Source organism: Artibeus jamaicensis, unplaced genomic scaffold (assembly GCF_021234435.1).
Source record: "Artibeus jamaicensis isolate MK-2021 breed Jamaican fruit bat unplaced genomic scaffold, CSHL_Jam_final contig_685, whole genome shotgun sequence".
Lineage (NCBI taxonomy): Eukaryota > Metazoa > Chordata > Mammalia > Chiroptera > Phyllostomidae > Artibeus > Artibeus jamaicensis.
The window spans coordinates 25123026-25136101 of NW_026521924.1; the positions used below are offsets into that span (position 1 = coordinate 25123026).

The following is a 13076-nucleotide window of genomic DNA, read 5'->3' on the forward strand; positions in this document are numbered from 1 at the left end:
CACGACATGGACTTGGTTCTTCCAGATCGTGGTGCCCAGCAAGCTCCGGTGCACCATAGGCCCAGCCTGCGTGGGCTCCTCCACCTCAGCCGCCTGCCAGAGACCGGAAAGCAGGCCCTGGGGAGGCCCCTCGTTGCCAAAAGCAAACAGGCCGCCAGGGAAGTTTTGCGTTGGGTCACACCCGCCTCTGGGTGGCTGCCAATCCTCCTGCCAGAAACCGCAGGCCCTCCGAAGCGGCCCAGAGACCGGGCCACAGGGCTTAGGAGAACTCGGGGCAGCTCGGCTGGGGGGTGTCTGCCCAGCACTTCCTGGATCCACAGCCCCCCCGGGGTTGGGCAGGGGGTCTGGGCAGGGCTGCAGCAGCCACAGCCAAGGCGCGGGGAGGCTCTCTTGGGCTGGGAGGAGCTAAGAGCCCCTGCCAGCCTGTCACAGGCTCTTGGTGCTGACAGTGGCTCTGGCTTTCACACACACACCCTGGCGGGCACCCCCTTGGTGGCCTCCATAGTCTCACCTTCAGGTAAATGGTGGGAGGCTGTGGATGGGGAGAGGAGCAAGGAATGCAAAGACCTGTATGTGTGCGTGTGCGTGTGTGTGTGTGTGTGTGTATGCATGTGGGAGTGACCTCACAGCCTGCAGAACTTAAAGACTTATAGGTCCCGCCTCCCAGGCTCAAAGCTGGCTCCGTGGGGGACACAGTTAACATGAGAGGCACACCTCAGACACACCTCCTGGCCTTCTCCTTCCTCTGCCTCCTCTCAAAGGTAAGGGGGCCCTGCGGCCCCAAAATATACTGCTGGCTCTTGGGTGTGGTGGGGGAGGTGTGAAGTCCCTGCAGGGCCCCGTGCCGGGCTCAGCCAGGTCTGCCTCTTTGGTGCCCAGACGGCTGCCTCTGCTATGTGACCTCAAGCAGGTCCCTTCTCCTCTCTGAGCCTCAGCTGCTTCCTCCATGGAATGGGCACCATGTTCATGAGGCTTTTGTGAGGATCCCTTTTGGTGATTCATCTAAAGTGCTTAGCAGAGGACCTGGCGTGTGGCAAAGGTTCAAAAGAGGTTTTTATGATTCTCACCCAGCCCCACAACCCTCGACAAAGCAGAAGTGGGAGTCCTCTTCAGAAATGAGACTCTGAGCGTGACCTGCTTTGCCTAACAACCAGCCAGGATTTGAATGGATGTTGGTGTCTAACTCACTGGAAAGTTCAGACTTCAAGGGCATTAATGCTATTGGGTCCTCAGGCAGTGAGTGACCCACTGATCCTGGCTAGAGGGGACGGAGAGATGCCTCCATGGAATAATGGCTTTCCCTTATGGGACATTTTTTCAAAGGGCTTATGGCACATCTGCTCTGTCTAACATGCCCAACAACCCTATCAGGAATTACAAGCTTATTTTCAGTCAAGCAAGGCTCAGAGAAGGTTAGCAAGTTACCCAAAGCCACACAGTAAAGAAATATCAGAGCAATAGAGGAGTAGAGCACAGGAGAGGCCTGGGTCTGTGGGGCTGGGGACTTCAGCTGGTGGCTCTTCACCCCCACCCTGGACTTGGCCGCAGCTGCTGGGCCCTGTCATCCCCTCAGTGTTTGCCGAGTCCCTGGTCCCTTAGGGACTGGCCCCACCCCAAGCCACCACCTCCCCGTACTTTCATGCTCCTTTGAGGAGCACAGGCAGCAGTTTCTCCCTTCGGGTCCCAAGCAGCAGTACAGGGAAGCCCGAGAACCTACTGGCCCCCCTCCATCCTGCTGTTTGTTCTGCCAAAGAGGGTGGGCAGCCTACAATGCCAGGGTATGTGGCTGGGGTAGCTGGAGCAGGGAACTTGGATTTCGGGGCCCAGGATTTATTGGAAAACCAAAATGAAGCGGTCCCCAACTTGCTGTGCTCCCCTCCATTCCTCCCGGGTCCCAGGGAGTCAGGCAGCCTCCTACACAGAATGCAGGGACTTTGTCATCACGATCGTGGAAAGCCACCGCACTTGCAGAGAGAGAATGCCATGTCCTGTAGGCAGGCAGGCTCCTGGGCTCAGGGCTAGGGACAGAGGTCAGGCACAGAGACCTGGAAACAAGCAAAGTCGCGTTGACAAGAGCTGGCCATGACCTCACTTAATCTGATGCAGGTGGTCCCCACCCCTTTTTACTGAGGGGAAAACAGCTCCCTCTGCACAGAGCAGTTAAGGGAAGTGCTCAAAGTCACACGGCTAGCCAGTAATAGAACTGAGATTTCAACTCTCACCCAGAAGATTCCATGTCCAGGGCTCTGACCACAGAGCCTTGACCCCAGTGACCCCAGCAAGGGTCCAGGGAGGCTGAGGTGCGATGGGGAACTTGAACGGAGGGATGAGGTTGTTAGGATGGGTGTGGAGATAGAGGGAGACAAGAAAGAGCGTATTTCTCCTGGGGTATGCTGAAATGCCCTCCCTGACTTGTCATTACTCCTCTTGAACAAATGGGTAAACTGAGGCAGCAGCTAAACTGGCACCAGCGCTCCCAGAGAACAAGAGGTGGGCCTGGCAATTAAGAGCCAGGCCTTTGGATTCCCAGGCACTTGGATTCCGATCCTGGCTCTGCCTCTTACTGGGGATGTCGCTACCTTGCCTTGAGTTTCAGTCCTCCTCATCTCTAAAATGGGCGCAATGACAGTACCCACATCGGGGGCTTAAATTAGACAGCCTGTCAAGGGGCTCAGCGGGTGGTGCACCCACGGTGAATGTCAGCCATGGTCGTCAGTATCAAGAGAAGCCCCTCCTGGGCATCAGGACCTGTGGTCCAGCCCCTGCTGAGCTTGCTGGGTAGAAAGAGGCCGAAGCCAGCTGCAGAGCAGAAGTCCTATGTCCTGGGCTCCCTGCTCTCAGGTGGGAGGGAGCCAAGGGCCAGTTCTGGGCAGAGTTCCCCACTTCCCACTAACCAAGTCAGCTGAGCCTCCCATTTGCCAGGGAATCCCAACTTCCAGCCAGCCAATGGCCCCTCCGGTCAATTTCATGTAAATCACCTTTCGATTTATTGAAATGCAGATTTCGATTTGTAAACGAAGGGCCCTAGAGGCTGCACGTCTAAAGAGCTCCCTGATGGTGTTGCTGCTCCTGGTCCAGACCACATGTGAGGGGCGAGGTTAGGCCCGGCCATCTTGGCTTGAATCTCTTCAGTATCACCCAGTGCCCCGCCTGAAATTCCTGCAAAGGTTGCAACTCTAACCCTTGAAAGGCCCCAGGCACACGGCTGCTTACCTGCACCCATTGCTAGTGCCATTTTAGATGGGAGGCCCTCCAGCTCTGAGACGCCCCCCACCACTGCCAGAAGCAGGTCGGCCTATTTGGGGCACCCCCTCGTGGCCAGGGTGGGAACTTCAAGTCACTGAAAGCATGTTTGCAGACTAGGTGGGAACTGGGGCAAATGTGTCATTGCCTGTTTTGGGGCCACACAGGGGACATGAGGGCATTGGTTTCATCTCACTAACCTGCAAGTTTTCTATCCTCTGGATAAAAACACAGTCCTCCAAGGATTCTGCTAAAAATGGCCCTCCACGGATGGGGCCACTGGGACGATCTCAAATCATGCCTACCTCTTGGTCCCCCCGGCCTTCAACTGGATATATGGGGAGCCCAACGCATCTGGCTTCTGGTTTGGTTGTTTGTCTGTCCTGAGTGGGGAGGGGCTGCCAGGACATTGGAGCTGATTGACGCCTTGACCCTGCCCCCAGGGATGCGGGTCCCTGGCTCTGACTCTTCCCTGTCACAGAAAGAGTTGACCCCCCAACCTGGGACCCTGGGTCATGAGTGCAGAAGCAGGTGCCCAGCCCTGCAGCTAACACACTGTGACTTCTGGTACGTCCCTTCCATTCTCTGATGCTCAGGTGCCCCATCTGTACACAGCGGGGGGAGGGGTTAGACTGGAGCAGGGAAACCACAGATTTCGCTGTGCCTCAGATGCCCCTGAACAGCCTGTTACAAAGTCAGATTTCCAGGGCCCCACCTCTGGAAGTTCTGATTTGGCGAATCCCAGAGCAGGCCTGGGGGTCGGTATTTTATCAAGTTTCCTGGTTAATTCAATGCTTGTCCAGCAACATAGTCTGGATTGTTCTAAAGGTCAAAAACCTCCATGGTACTGTCTGATTTATTCAGCCCTCAAAATAAGTGTTTCCAGTCCACCTGCTGGAAAAGGTGTAGGAACCTGTGGTTTTAATCCTTCACTTGGCTGCTTTTGCCTTCTGTAAGCTCCTAGAGGGCAGGGCCGCAGCCTTTCACCGTAACCCACAATGACAATGGCCACTGCTTGACGCAATGAGCATCCGCTGTACCGCCAACCTGTGCTGGGGTTTCCCAGCCATCGTTGCTTGTGCCCCCCACAACAATCCCGTGAGGTACGTACTACTATTGCCCCCTTTTTACGAATGAGGATATCAAGGCTCAGAGAGCTTAAGTAACTTGCCCAAGATCACTCGGCTGATAAGGAGCAGAGTTAGGACTGGAACTCTAGTTCCAAGTGCATGTTCATGACCACGCTGAGTATCATGGGACTGCCAGCGTTCAAGGCCAGGTCTGTGTGATTCTGGGGCCAAGGGGTGGACCCCACAGAGTCCAGCCTGGTAGAGAGGTGGCCAATTGTGAGGGTCTCACTGCCCACCTTGAAAGACCATGGCTAAGTCAAGTCTCTCTCTCTGCAGGTGTGTGCCCAGCTGTGCCCAACACCATGTGTCTGCCCCTGGCCGCCACCGCAGTGCCCACTGGGGGTGCCCCTGGTGCTGGACGGCTGCAACTGCTGCCGGGTGTGTGCACGGCGGCTCGGGGAGTCCTGTAACCATCTCCACGTCTGTGACCCCAGCCAGGGCCTGGTCTGCCAGCTCAGGGCAGGGCCCGGCAGCCTGGGGGCCGTGTGCCTCTGTACGCAGGTTTGGGGGACGGATGGAGGGTGTGGTTGGAGGTGGGGGCGGTCAAGGCCATGGTGTCCTCAGTCTAAAGGAAACCCTCCTCTCCCTCCCTAAACCCTCACTTCAGGTACATCATCCACTTCAGCCAAGCATGGTGACCCCAAGTTCCTGAGGCCCCCTCCCTGCTGCTCCCCTCTTGTACTTCCTATAACCATGCCGCCACCTGAACGACTTTCCCCCATTCTTGTCCAAACCATAGGCAACTTGCAAAACCAAACCCAAACACCTCCTCCCCTGAGAAGCCCTCCCAGATTCTTCTAACCAGAAGTCATCATCCCCTTCTCAGGACCCTCACAGTACTTTTGGAAAAATAAAAGTGCAACCCCTTATTTAGGGCACAGTATATGTCAGGCACTGGGATAAGCACTTGCTACATAAATCACACAATGATCCTGTGAGGTAAGTACTTTTAGGCCCATTGCATAGATGAGGAAACTGAGATTCATAGATATTAACTGACATGTTCAATATCGCACAGCTTGGGGCCTGGTCCAACAGGCAGTAAGGCAACCTTCTGTCCGTCTTCCTGCTGGAGAGGAAGCCCGCAACTTGAATTCGGAGTTGGCTTTCACTTGTGAGCCTGAGCGTCTTACATCGTCTGCTACCTCCTGGGCCCTGGGGTCCCTGATGCTTCAGACCAGGTTCCCCGCTTTGCTCTAGGGACACGTGGAACCAGGTCATTCTTGCTGTGGGGGCTGTCCTGTGCTTGGTAAAACATTTAGCCATGTTTCTGGTCTCTACCCACTAGATGCCAGGGGCACCCTCACCCCCAAGTTAGGACAATTTGTGTTCAGACTTTGCTGAATGTCCCCTGGGGAGACAGTCACCTCCAACTGAGAGGCACTGCTTTAGAGAAATAGAAGTAAGGGATTCTCCCTCCCTCCCTCCCTCCCTTCTCTCTCTCTCTCTCTCCCTCTAACAATAAGCCTTGCAGAGCAATCAGCCCCTTCCATCCATGTGCATGTCACACTTTTACAACAATAAGAATGAGAGAGAGGGGCCCGTGAATCATGGACAATGAGTCCGTCTATACGAAAAACCCTGTTAACAAGCAAAGCAACAAAAGGTAGAGACAGGAAGCTACTCTTAGTGAATCCTTATTAAATAGTTCGTTGAATTACAGACGTATAATACTGAGGGGCAATTTGTTAAATAAACTCACAGATGATTGCTAATAAAAAATGTGCCTGAAAAAAGAAACGAGGCAAGTAGCAGCTTGTAAGGCTGATAGTCAGATGAGCCACGGCACGTGTAAAGTGATTAACAGCGAGGATTTATTGACATTGCATAGCACGTAGCACGTGCCAGGCGCTAAGGGTTTCACAAATATCGCCTCATTTGATCTCATGATAGCCATATGAGGTAGCTAGGTACTGATGCTATCCTGATTTTATAAATGGAAGAAGGAGACGCAGAGAGGTTAAGCCACTTGTGCAAAGTCACACAGCTCGTAAGTAGCTGAGCTGGGATTTGAACTCAGGAAGCTGGCTCCTCTATCTTAGTTTTCATTGCTCTACTGCCTGACACTGTGCTCGGTACCTGGTGATTGTTATTGCCAAGAACTTCATTAAGGGGCTTTTCAAATTTCATCTTGATTCAGATTCACCTGGAGGCCAAGGATTTACTTGGTCCTTGGCCCTTCCTACCACTCCCAGTCCTGGCCAGGCAACATGGTGGGTGTTCATGAATGTTTAATGATTTGAACTGAATTTAGAGGCTGGAAGCTGGTGAACCTCTCAGGTGGGCCAGAGTCAGCTAAGACCGCACAGGGGCTGAACTTGGCCTTGGCTCTTTGGGGGGAACTCCAAGCCCCTGATCTCCCACACCCCAAATGAGCAGCTTCCCCAGGTCAACTTCCCCGGGCTCAGGTTTGAAACCTTGGAGTCCTTCTTGACGTCTCTCCATTTTTGACCTCCCACATACTACCCACCTGCAAATTCTTCACAAGATTTCTAGAGCCTGACATTCTCAGTCCTTCCATTGCTACCACCCTGGTCTGAACCCCATCATCACCTGTCTGGATTTGGGAGCAACCCCACAAGTCTCCCTGCTTCTGTCCCTCATCTATTCCCAAAGGCTCCTTTTAATATAAGTCAGATCACGCCCCTCCTCTGCCTGAAAGCCCTCCAACAGCTTCTCATTTCCTCAGAGTAAAATGCAAAGTCCTCTTAGTGATCGACAAGGCCCCCACAGGGTCCTGATCCTCTTCAGTCTCTTATCCAATTCCTCCTCTCCATCCTGTTTTCTGCTCCAGCCCCACTGGCCTCTTTTCTGCACCTTCAATGCTCCAGGCGCTTTCCCACCTCAGGGCCTTTGCACCCGCTCTTCTCTGCACTGTGTTCTTTGGATCGGCTCCCTCCACAATGATCACCACATGTAAAACTCATAACCCTGCCCCACTCCTTAACCCTGCCCTCCTTTATTTTTCCAGCACTAATCTGATATCATAAACTCTACATGCTTGTTTATTGTGTTTATTTCCATTACAGCAGAAGTTCTGATGAAGGCAGGACTTTTGCCTGTTTGAGTCATTGCTGAATCACAGATGCCTAGAACAGTGCCTGGTGCATAGTAGTCACTCAGTAATTGTTGAATGAATGAATGAATGAATGATAACAATAGTTCTAGTGGGGCTGGCAGTAGCAGGCACCATTTATTGAGCATGTACTGTGAGCAAGCCCTAATAATGAGGTAGGTCCTGTCGTTATCCCTATTTTGCAGATGAGGGAACTAGAGCTCAGAGAGGTTAGATTACTTGCCTAAGGTCACACAGCGTGCAAGTAGCTGAAGGCAAAAAACAACCAAAACAAAAACAAAACAAAATACCCATGTTGTTCCTTCTCCTACAAGAGACTCTCAGTGGGGAAAAAGGATGCAGAAATCACCAGGTGACAGAACTGTGTTCTGAAATTATTTGGGGAAGGTTGCTGGACAAAGGAGCACTGGGGAGGGTCTGGAAGGAGTCGTGGATTCGGGGCAGCTGTGTGTGTGTATGGATGGATGTTGGACAGACCCAAGAGCGAGTGAGTTTGGAGGTGCCTCATGCTGTTTGGGACTCCGCCTGGGTGCCCCAGGGCCGGGGAGTGGCTGCCCAAGCGTCATCCCCCGCACCCAGCAGGCTCTGAGCTGGAGGACCCAGGAGAGGCGCCAGGAAACCTTGCTAAAATTATCACCCTCCAGCTGACTTTCCTAAACAGTCCCTCTGTTTACCAGGTCATCTCAGTGACCAAGAGGCCCAGGGCTGCAGCACCAGGGCTGGGCCAGGCTGGGGCTAGGGACTGAGGTGCAACTGCTCCTGCAGTTTCTGAAAACCAGCAGCCACATGGTCCAAGCCAAAACGTTGAGACTTGGAGCCAAAGGGCTGTGGCCAGGAAGGAACAAGGAGAGAGAGTTGACACTGGTCCTGTGCCCCCACGAGAAGAGACATCCCCACTCCCATTTATCGAGCATCTGCTATGTTCCGGGCTTGGGGCAAGATGCTTTAAGTGCACTAGCTCATTTAGTGCCCCAGCCATGCTGTGAGCAGGGTGCCGCGGCTCAGAGGGGTTGAATAACTTGGCCCAGGTCTCTCAGCTTTCAAGCGGGGAACTGGGGTTTGAACCCAAGTCTACCTGGTTCCAAAATTCCTGCGTGTATATGGACCTATTTGAGGTTTTTCTCTGAAAACCTGCTTGCCAACAAGTCCTTTCCAGGAGGCCGAATTGCCACCCACGCCTCCAGGAGCCCTCCGTATCGCTCCTGTCTTTGTACTTCCTGAGCAGCTCACACGCAGCTCTCCAGGACACGTTCCTGCATCGTGGAGATGATAAGTTTCACATCTGTCTCCCCCACTGGCCCCCGAGCCTCTCCAGGCAAAGGCTGTGTCTTAGCCCTGCCTCGGAGCGCAGTGGCTGGCACACAGAAGGGGCACACTACACGTCTCTGGAATTACCAGGAGTCAGAACTATTTTACCAGTGTCTCTTCTGTGCTGGGCCGTGTGCCAGGCAGTCATTCAAAGGACGTGGCTGTACCAGGGCGAACACTCTCAGCCCCAGGCCAGCAGAGGAAGTGTTAATAACGTGCATATCTTGAGGACTTCCTTCAGAGTGTTTTCCGAGCACCTACTATACGCTTAGCACTGTGCTACATACTATGTGCAAATCATCTTATGGCACTGAAGGTAGAGATCACTTCTCATCATTACTATTGGCCCAGTAGCTCAGAAAAGTGAAGCAACTTACCTAAAGTCACGCAGCCAGCCAGTTACGCCTCAACCTGACAATGATGACAACAAGCAGACGGATGATGACAGCCAGTGCGTGAAATTTCAGCGTGCGTGTCGCGGCTGCCTATTATTGATCCATCATATTCATGCCAGCAGCAACAGAGTGGCTAGGGTCTAATGTCTCCCTTATGCTGTATTCATCACACGCAAGTTCTCTCCACACGTGATCTCGTTTTGTTTAGTCTAGACCACAACTCCACGAGATACAGGGCGGGCAAAAAGTAGATCACGTGAGTGAGTACACAAAACTGAGTTTATTATTGTATTATTCACATCACAACCGTAAACCTACTTTTGCCGACCCCACTAAGTACCGGAAGAGGAAACTGAAGCATCTTAGAAGAAGTGAAATCGCTTGGCCTGGGTGCAGAGCTAAGAAAGGGGCTCAAACCAGGCCAGGCTGCTGGCGAGCCCTGTGCCAGGATCCGGCTGTGTTCCCGCGGGCGCCAGGCTGGCTGGCGGAGGCCCGAGGCGCATGTGGCCGGGCTGGAGCCCCTGGCAGTGCTCAGGTGTTCTAAGGGCGTGGCTGCCCGTGGGGCCCGTGGGGCCCGTGGGGCCCGGGCGGTCTTCAGACAGAGCTGTGTGGAGGATGCAGCTGGCTCAGCTGTGCGGGGCGGGGCGTGGCGCGGGGAAAGCTGGGGGTGGTCGCAGATGGAGGCCCTGTTTCTCCTCCGCAGCGGGGGACACTGACGGCAGCTGTGAGGTCAACGGCCGCCGGTTCCGTGACGGGGAGACCTTCCAGCCCCACTGCAGGGTTCGCTGCCGCTGTGAGGACGGCGGCTTCACCTGCGTGCCCCTGTGCAGCGAGGATGTCCGGCTGCCCAGCTGGGACTGCCCCCACCCCCGGAGGGTCGAGGTCCCGGGCAAGTGCTGCCCCGAGTGGGTGTGCGACCAGGCAGGGGTGGTGGGGGTCCAGCCCCTCCGGACCCCAGGTGAGTGCGGGGCTGGCCCGGCCTGTGCGCGGGGCCTCGGAGGTGTGGGACCCCGGGACACTCCAAAGGGAAGGTTTTACTCGCAGAAGGAGGGGGCAAGGGCCGAGGAGACGTGTGGGAAAGTGGGGGAGAGTCACAGGCCTCTTTAAAACCCACAAAACAAGAAACGGTGGTAGAAGTACCACCGCTTTGCCATTTTGGTCAAAAATAAATAAAAGTCAAAACTGTTGGCAGAGTGGTGAAGAAGGGGAAAGGGGGTTAGAATACTTGAATCAAATTCGCACATTTCACAGTAAAGTATATTATATATATTCTTATTATACTTACATTGATATGTATTCTATTTATAGACCATAAATATTAGATAATACATCATATTAATATCCTATTACTTGGGCTTATCAAAAGAGGAACTCCGAACCGGACATAGCGAAGTGGTTGCCTGGGTCACGGGCCTAGACTTTGTTATTGCTAGGTATTGGGGTTTTTTTAATTACTATTATACAAATGTGATTTGTTTTTAAAGAGGAAGCTGGAAAGGGGGTGCGGGCCCCGTAGATGACGGTGCGGTAGGGGAGGTCATACAGCATGGCGGGCGAAGCGTGCAGTCGGCCCGGGTTCGAGCCCAGTTCTACCACTTTCTAGCTGTGTGACTCCGAGAAAGGTGCCTCACCTCTCTGTGCCCCGGCCCTTCCGCTGTAAGATGACAGCGCCCCCTGCAGAGAGCTGCGGCAGGGCCTGGATGAGCGAGCACATGTAAAGCCACTGCGCCAGCACTCGGGGCTCCATGGGCCACGGCTGTCACTGCGCCAAACACGGAGTGTGACGCCCTGTTTGCCCTCACGGGAGCCGGCCATGGGTTCGCCTTATGTAGAAAAAGCAGGGTAGGATTTTAGCTCCATCATGTGTGTGCGTACCTGTGTCTGCAGGTGTGTACACACGTGCTGCACCCGTGTACTGTGACACGGGGTTTTCTCGCCTGGGAACTTCTGACGTGGGGGCTGGTGACTCTCTGTGAGGGCCCGTCCCCTGCACTGTGGTGTGTTCAGCGGCACCGCTGGCCTCTGCTCATTCGATTCCGGGAGCTCCGCCCCGGACTGTGACGACAAAAATGCCTCCAGGACCCTGGGGGACAAAATCGCCCCTGGCTGAGATCCACTCGGAAAAAGGACCCACAGGAAGGACACCAACATATTAGCAGAGAAGAATAAGACTTGGGGGGTCTGGAAAAAGCCAGACCCTGGTGAACCTGCCATTCTGTCCCAGACACGGCCTTGGAACCACTAGGGTTCCTGTGGCCAAGACACAGCCTGAGACACACAGGCCGCAGCCTCCCTGTGAAAGAGAAGCCCAGCGATTCCGGGGGGATGGGCCCGCTCAGCAGCATCATGTAGGAGGTGTTTGCAGGAACCCTACTTCCCCACCATTATTTTATTCCGTCCTAACCATCAGCTGTTAGGAGATTTACAGAGGGAGAAACTGAGGCCCAGAGAGGTTAGGCAACAAGACCAAGATCGACCACGCCACAGCCTCGTGGGCCGACGTGGCTGCCACGTCCTGACCGCACAGTGCTGACCCTTCTTTCTCCCCCGCAGGACTCCAGTCTTCTGGCCTGGTTGCTCTCCCACCTCCTGGGGTCCCCTGCCCGGCATGGAGCACAGCTTGGGGCCCCTGCTCCACCACCTGTGGGCTGGGCGTGGCCACCCGGGTGTCCAACCAGAACCGCTTCTGCCGACCGGAGACCCAGCGCCGCCTGTGCCTGCTTGGGCCCTGCCCGCCTGCCATGGGCCACAGCCCACTAAACAGTGCCTTTTAGAGCCAGGCCAAGCATCACGCTTGGGCCCCCATCTGGGCCCCGGGGGACAAGAATGGCCGCAAGCAGCCTGGTCTGTCTGGACCAAGACAGAGCAGGGCTGCATTCATTAGTCATGTTTCCTCTAACTCCCAGGCTGGGGGCTGGCCAGGTTTCTAGGGTCTTCTGGTCCATCCCAGCCTCCACACGGCCTTTACTGAACAGCCGCGTGCACCAGCTTTCCAGAAGGTGGGCGACCATCTCTCGTCTCGGGCAGGTACTGGGCAGGACTGGCTGTTTCTCGGGGGGTGTGGTGGAGAGGGGCACAGACCTTCCGACTCGCCTGCATCCTTCCCAGGGCTGATGTCGAAACGTCCCTGACTAGGTGCTTCTGCACGCACTGGGTGTCGGGCTTACCCTGTCTGAGAAAGCCCTCCCCAGCCTGGGCAGAACTCAGGGGCCGAGTGAATGCTTTGTGAAAACCGCGAGATGGAATCACTGTCTTGGCAAGAGTCAGAAAACAGGCCTTGGAGTGACCTATTAACTCCACACGTGTTAGTGAGAGTTACCCTTTCTCGAGCCCCTGCGAGGCGCCAGGCACTGAGCCAGTGACTGTGTAGACCAGTGTTTGGTGGCAGCCTGGACTCCAGAGAAGCTGGGAGGGGGGGATGTCCTCCAGGCACTGGGGACCTTGGTCTGAAATAAATCGACCTAAGTGCGAAGTTCTGTGCCGAGTCTCATGTTTTATTGTTAAAAACAAACAAACAAACAAAATCCCTATCTTACCTCTAAGTTTATGGGCTCTCTGTGACCTACTGCATTTGTTTAAAAATAAGAAGCATCTTCTTCAGGATTCAGCTAGGAAACTGGAAAGCCCACAGTTAAACACATCAGTCTTAGGCGTGTGGTTTAATGAGTCTCCACAACGTGCCCACCTCTGCAAGCCACACCTCGGTCAAGGTGTAAAGCATCTCCGTCATCTCGGAAAGTTTCCTCCAGCCCCTCCCTGCTCATCCCCTCCACTCCCCAGCTGACCCGATTTCTATCACCACAGATGAGTATTGCCTGTTCTCGAACTTCACATCAGTAGAATCACACAGTAGGCACTCTTTAATGAATGGCTTTTTTGGCTCAATACCAGCCCTAGGGTGGAGGGGTGGAGGGGTGGAGGAGC

The 13076-nt window shown here is 54.4% G+C and overlaps 1 protein-coding gene across 2 annotated transcripts; it reads left to right on the forward strand.

Moving 5' to 3' along the window:
* Positions 1-243: 243 nt before the first annotated feature.
* CCN5 (cellular communication network factor 5) lies at positions 244-12604 on the forward strand. Of its 2 annotated transcripts, none has more exons than XM_037164550.2 (5): positions 244-517; positions 654-761; positions 4650-4866; positions 9856-10110; positions 11706-12604. In XM_037164550.2, the coding sequence occupies exons 2-5, from the start codon at positions 702-704 to the stop codon at positions 11924-11926; spliced, it is 753 nt and encodes a 250-aa protein (XP_037020445.2). In that variant the 5' UTR covers positions 244-517; positions 654-701; the 3' UTR covers positions 11927-12604. The 2 variants fall into 2 exon arrangements, with proteins under 2 accessions (XP_037020445.2, XP_037020444.2); XM_037164549.2 differs by having other exon boundaries at positions 668-761.
* Positions 12605-13076: the final 472 nt, after the last annotated feature.

What these genes read in the sequence shown, in the direction of transcription:
- CCN5 (XM_037164550.2), top strand. Translation starts at nt 702, where the DNA reads ATGAGAGGCACACCTCAGACACACCTCCTGGCCTTCTCCTTCCTCTGC. An exon ending in TCCTCTGCCTCCTCTCAAAG is followed by an intron (nt 762 to 4,649) that starts GTAAGGGGGCCC and finishes CTCTCTCTGCAG; the next exon opens with GTGTGTGCCCAGCTGTGCCC. An exon ending in CCTGGGGGCCGTGTGCCTCT is followed by an intron (nt 4,867 to 9,855) that starts GTACGCAGGTTT and finishes TCTCCTCCGCAG; the next exon opens with CGGGGGACACTGACGGCAGC.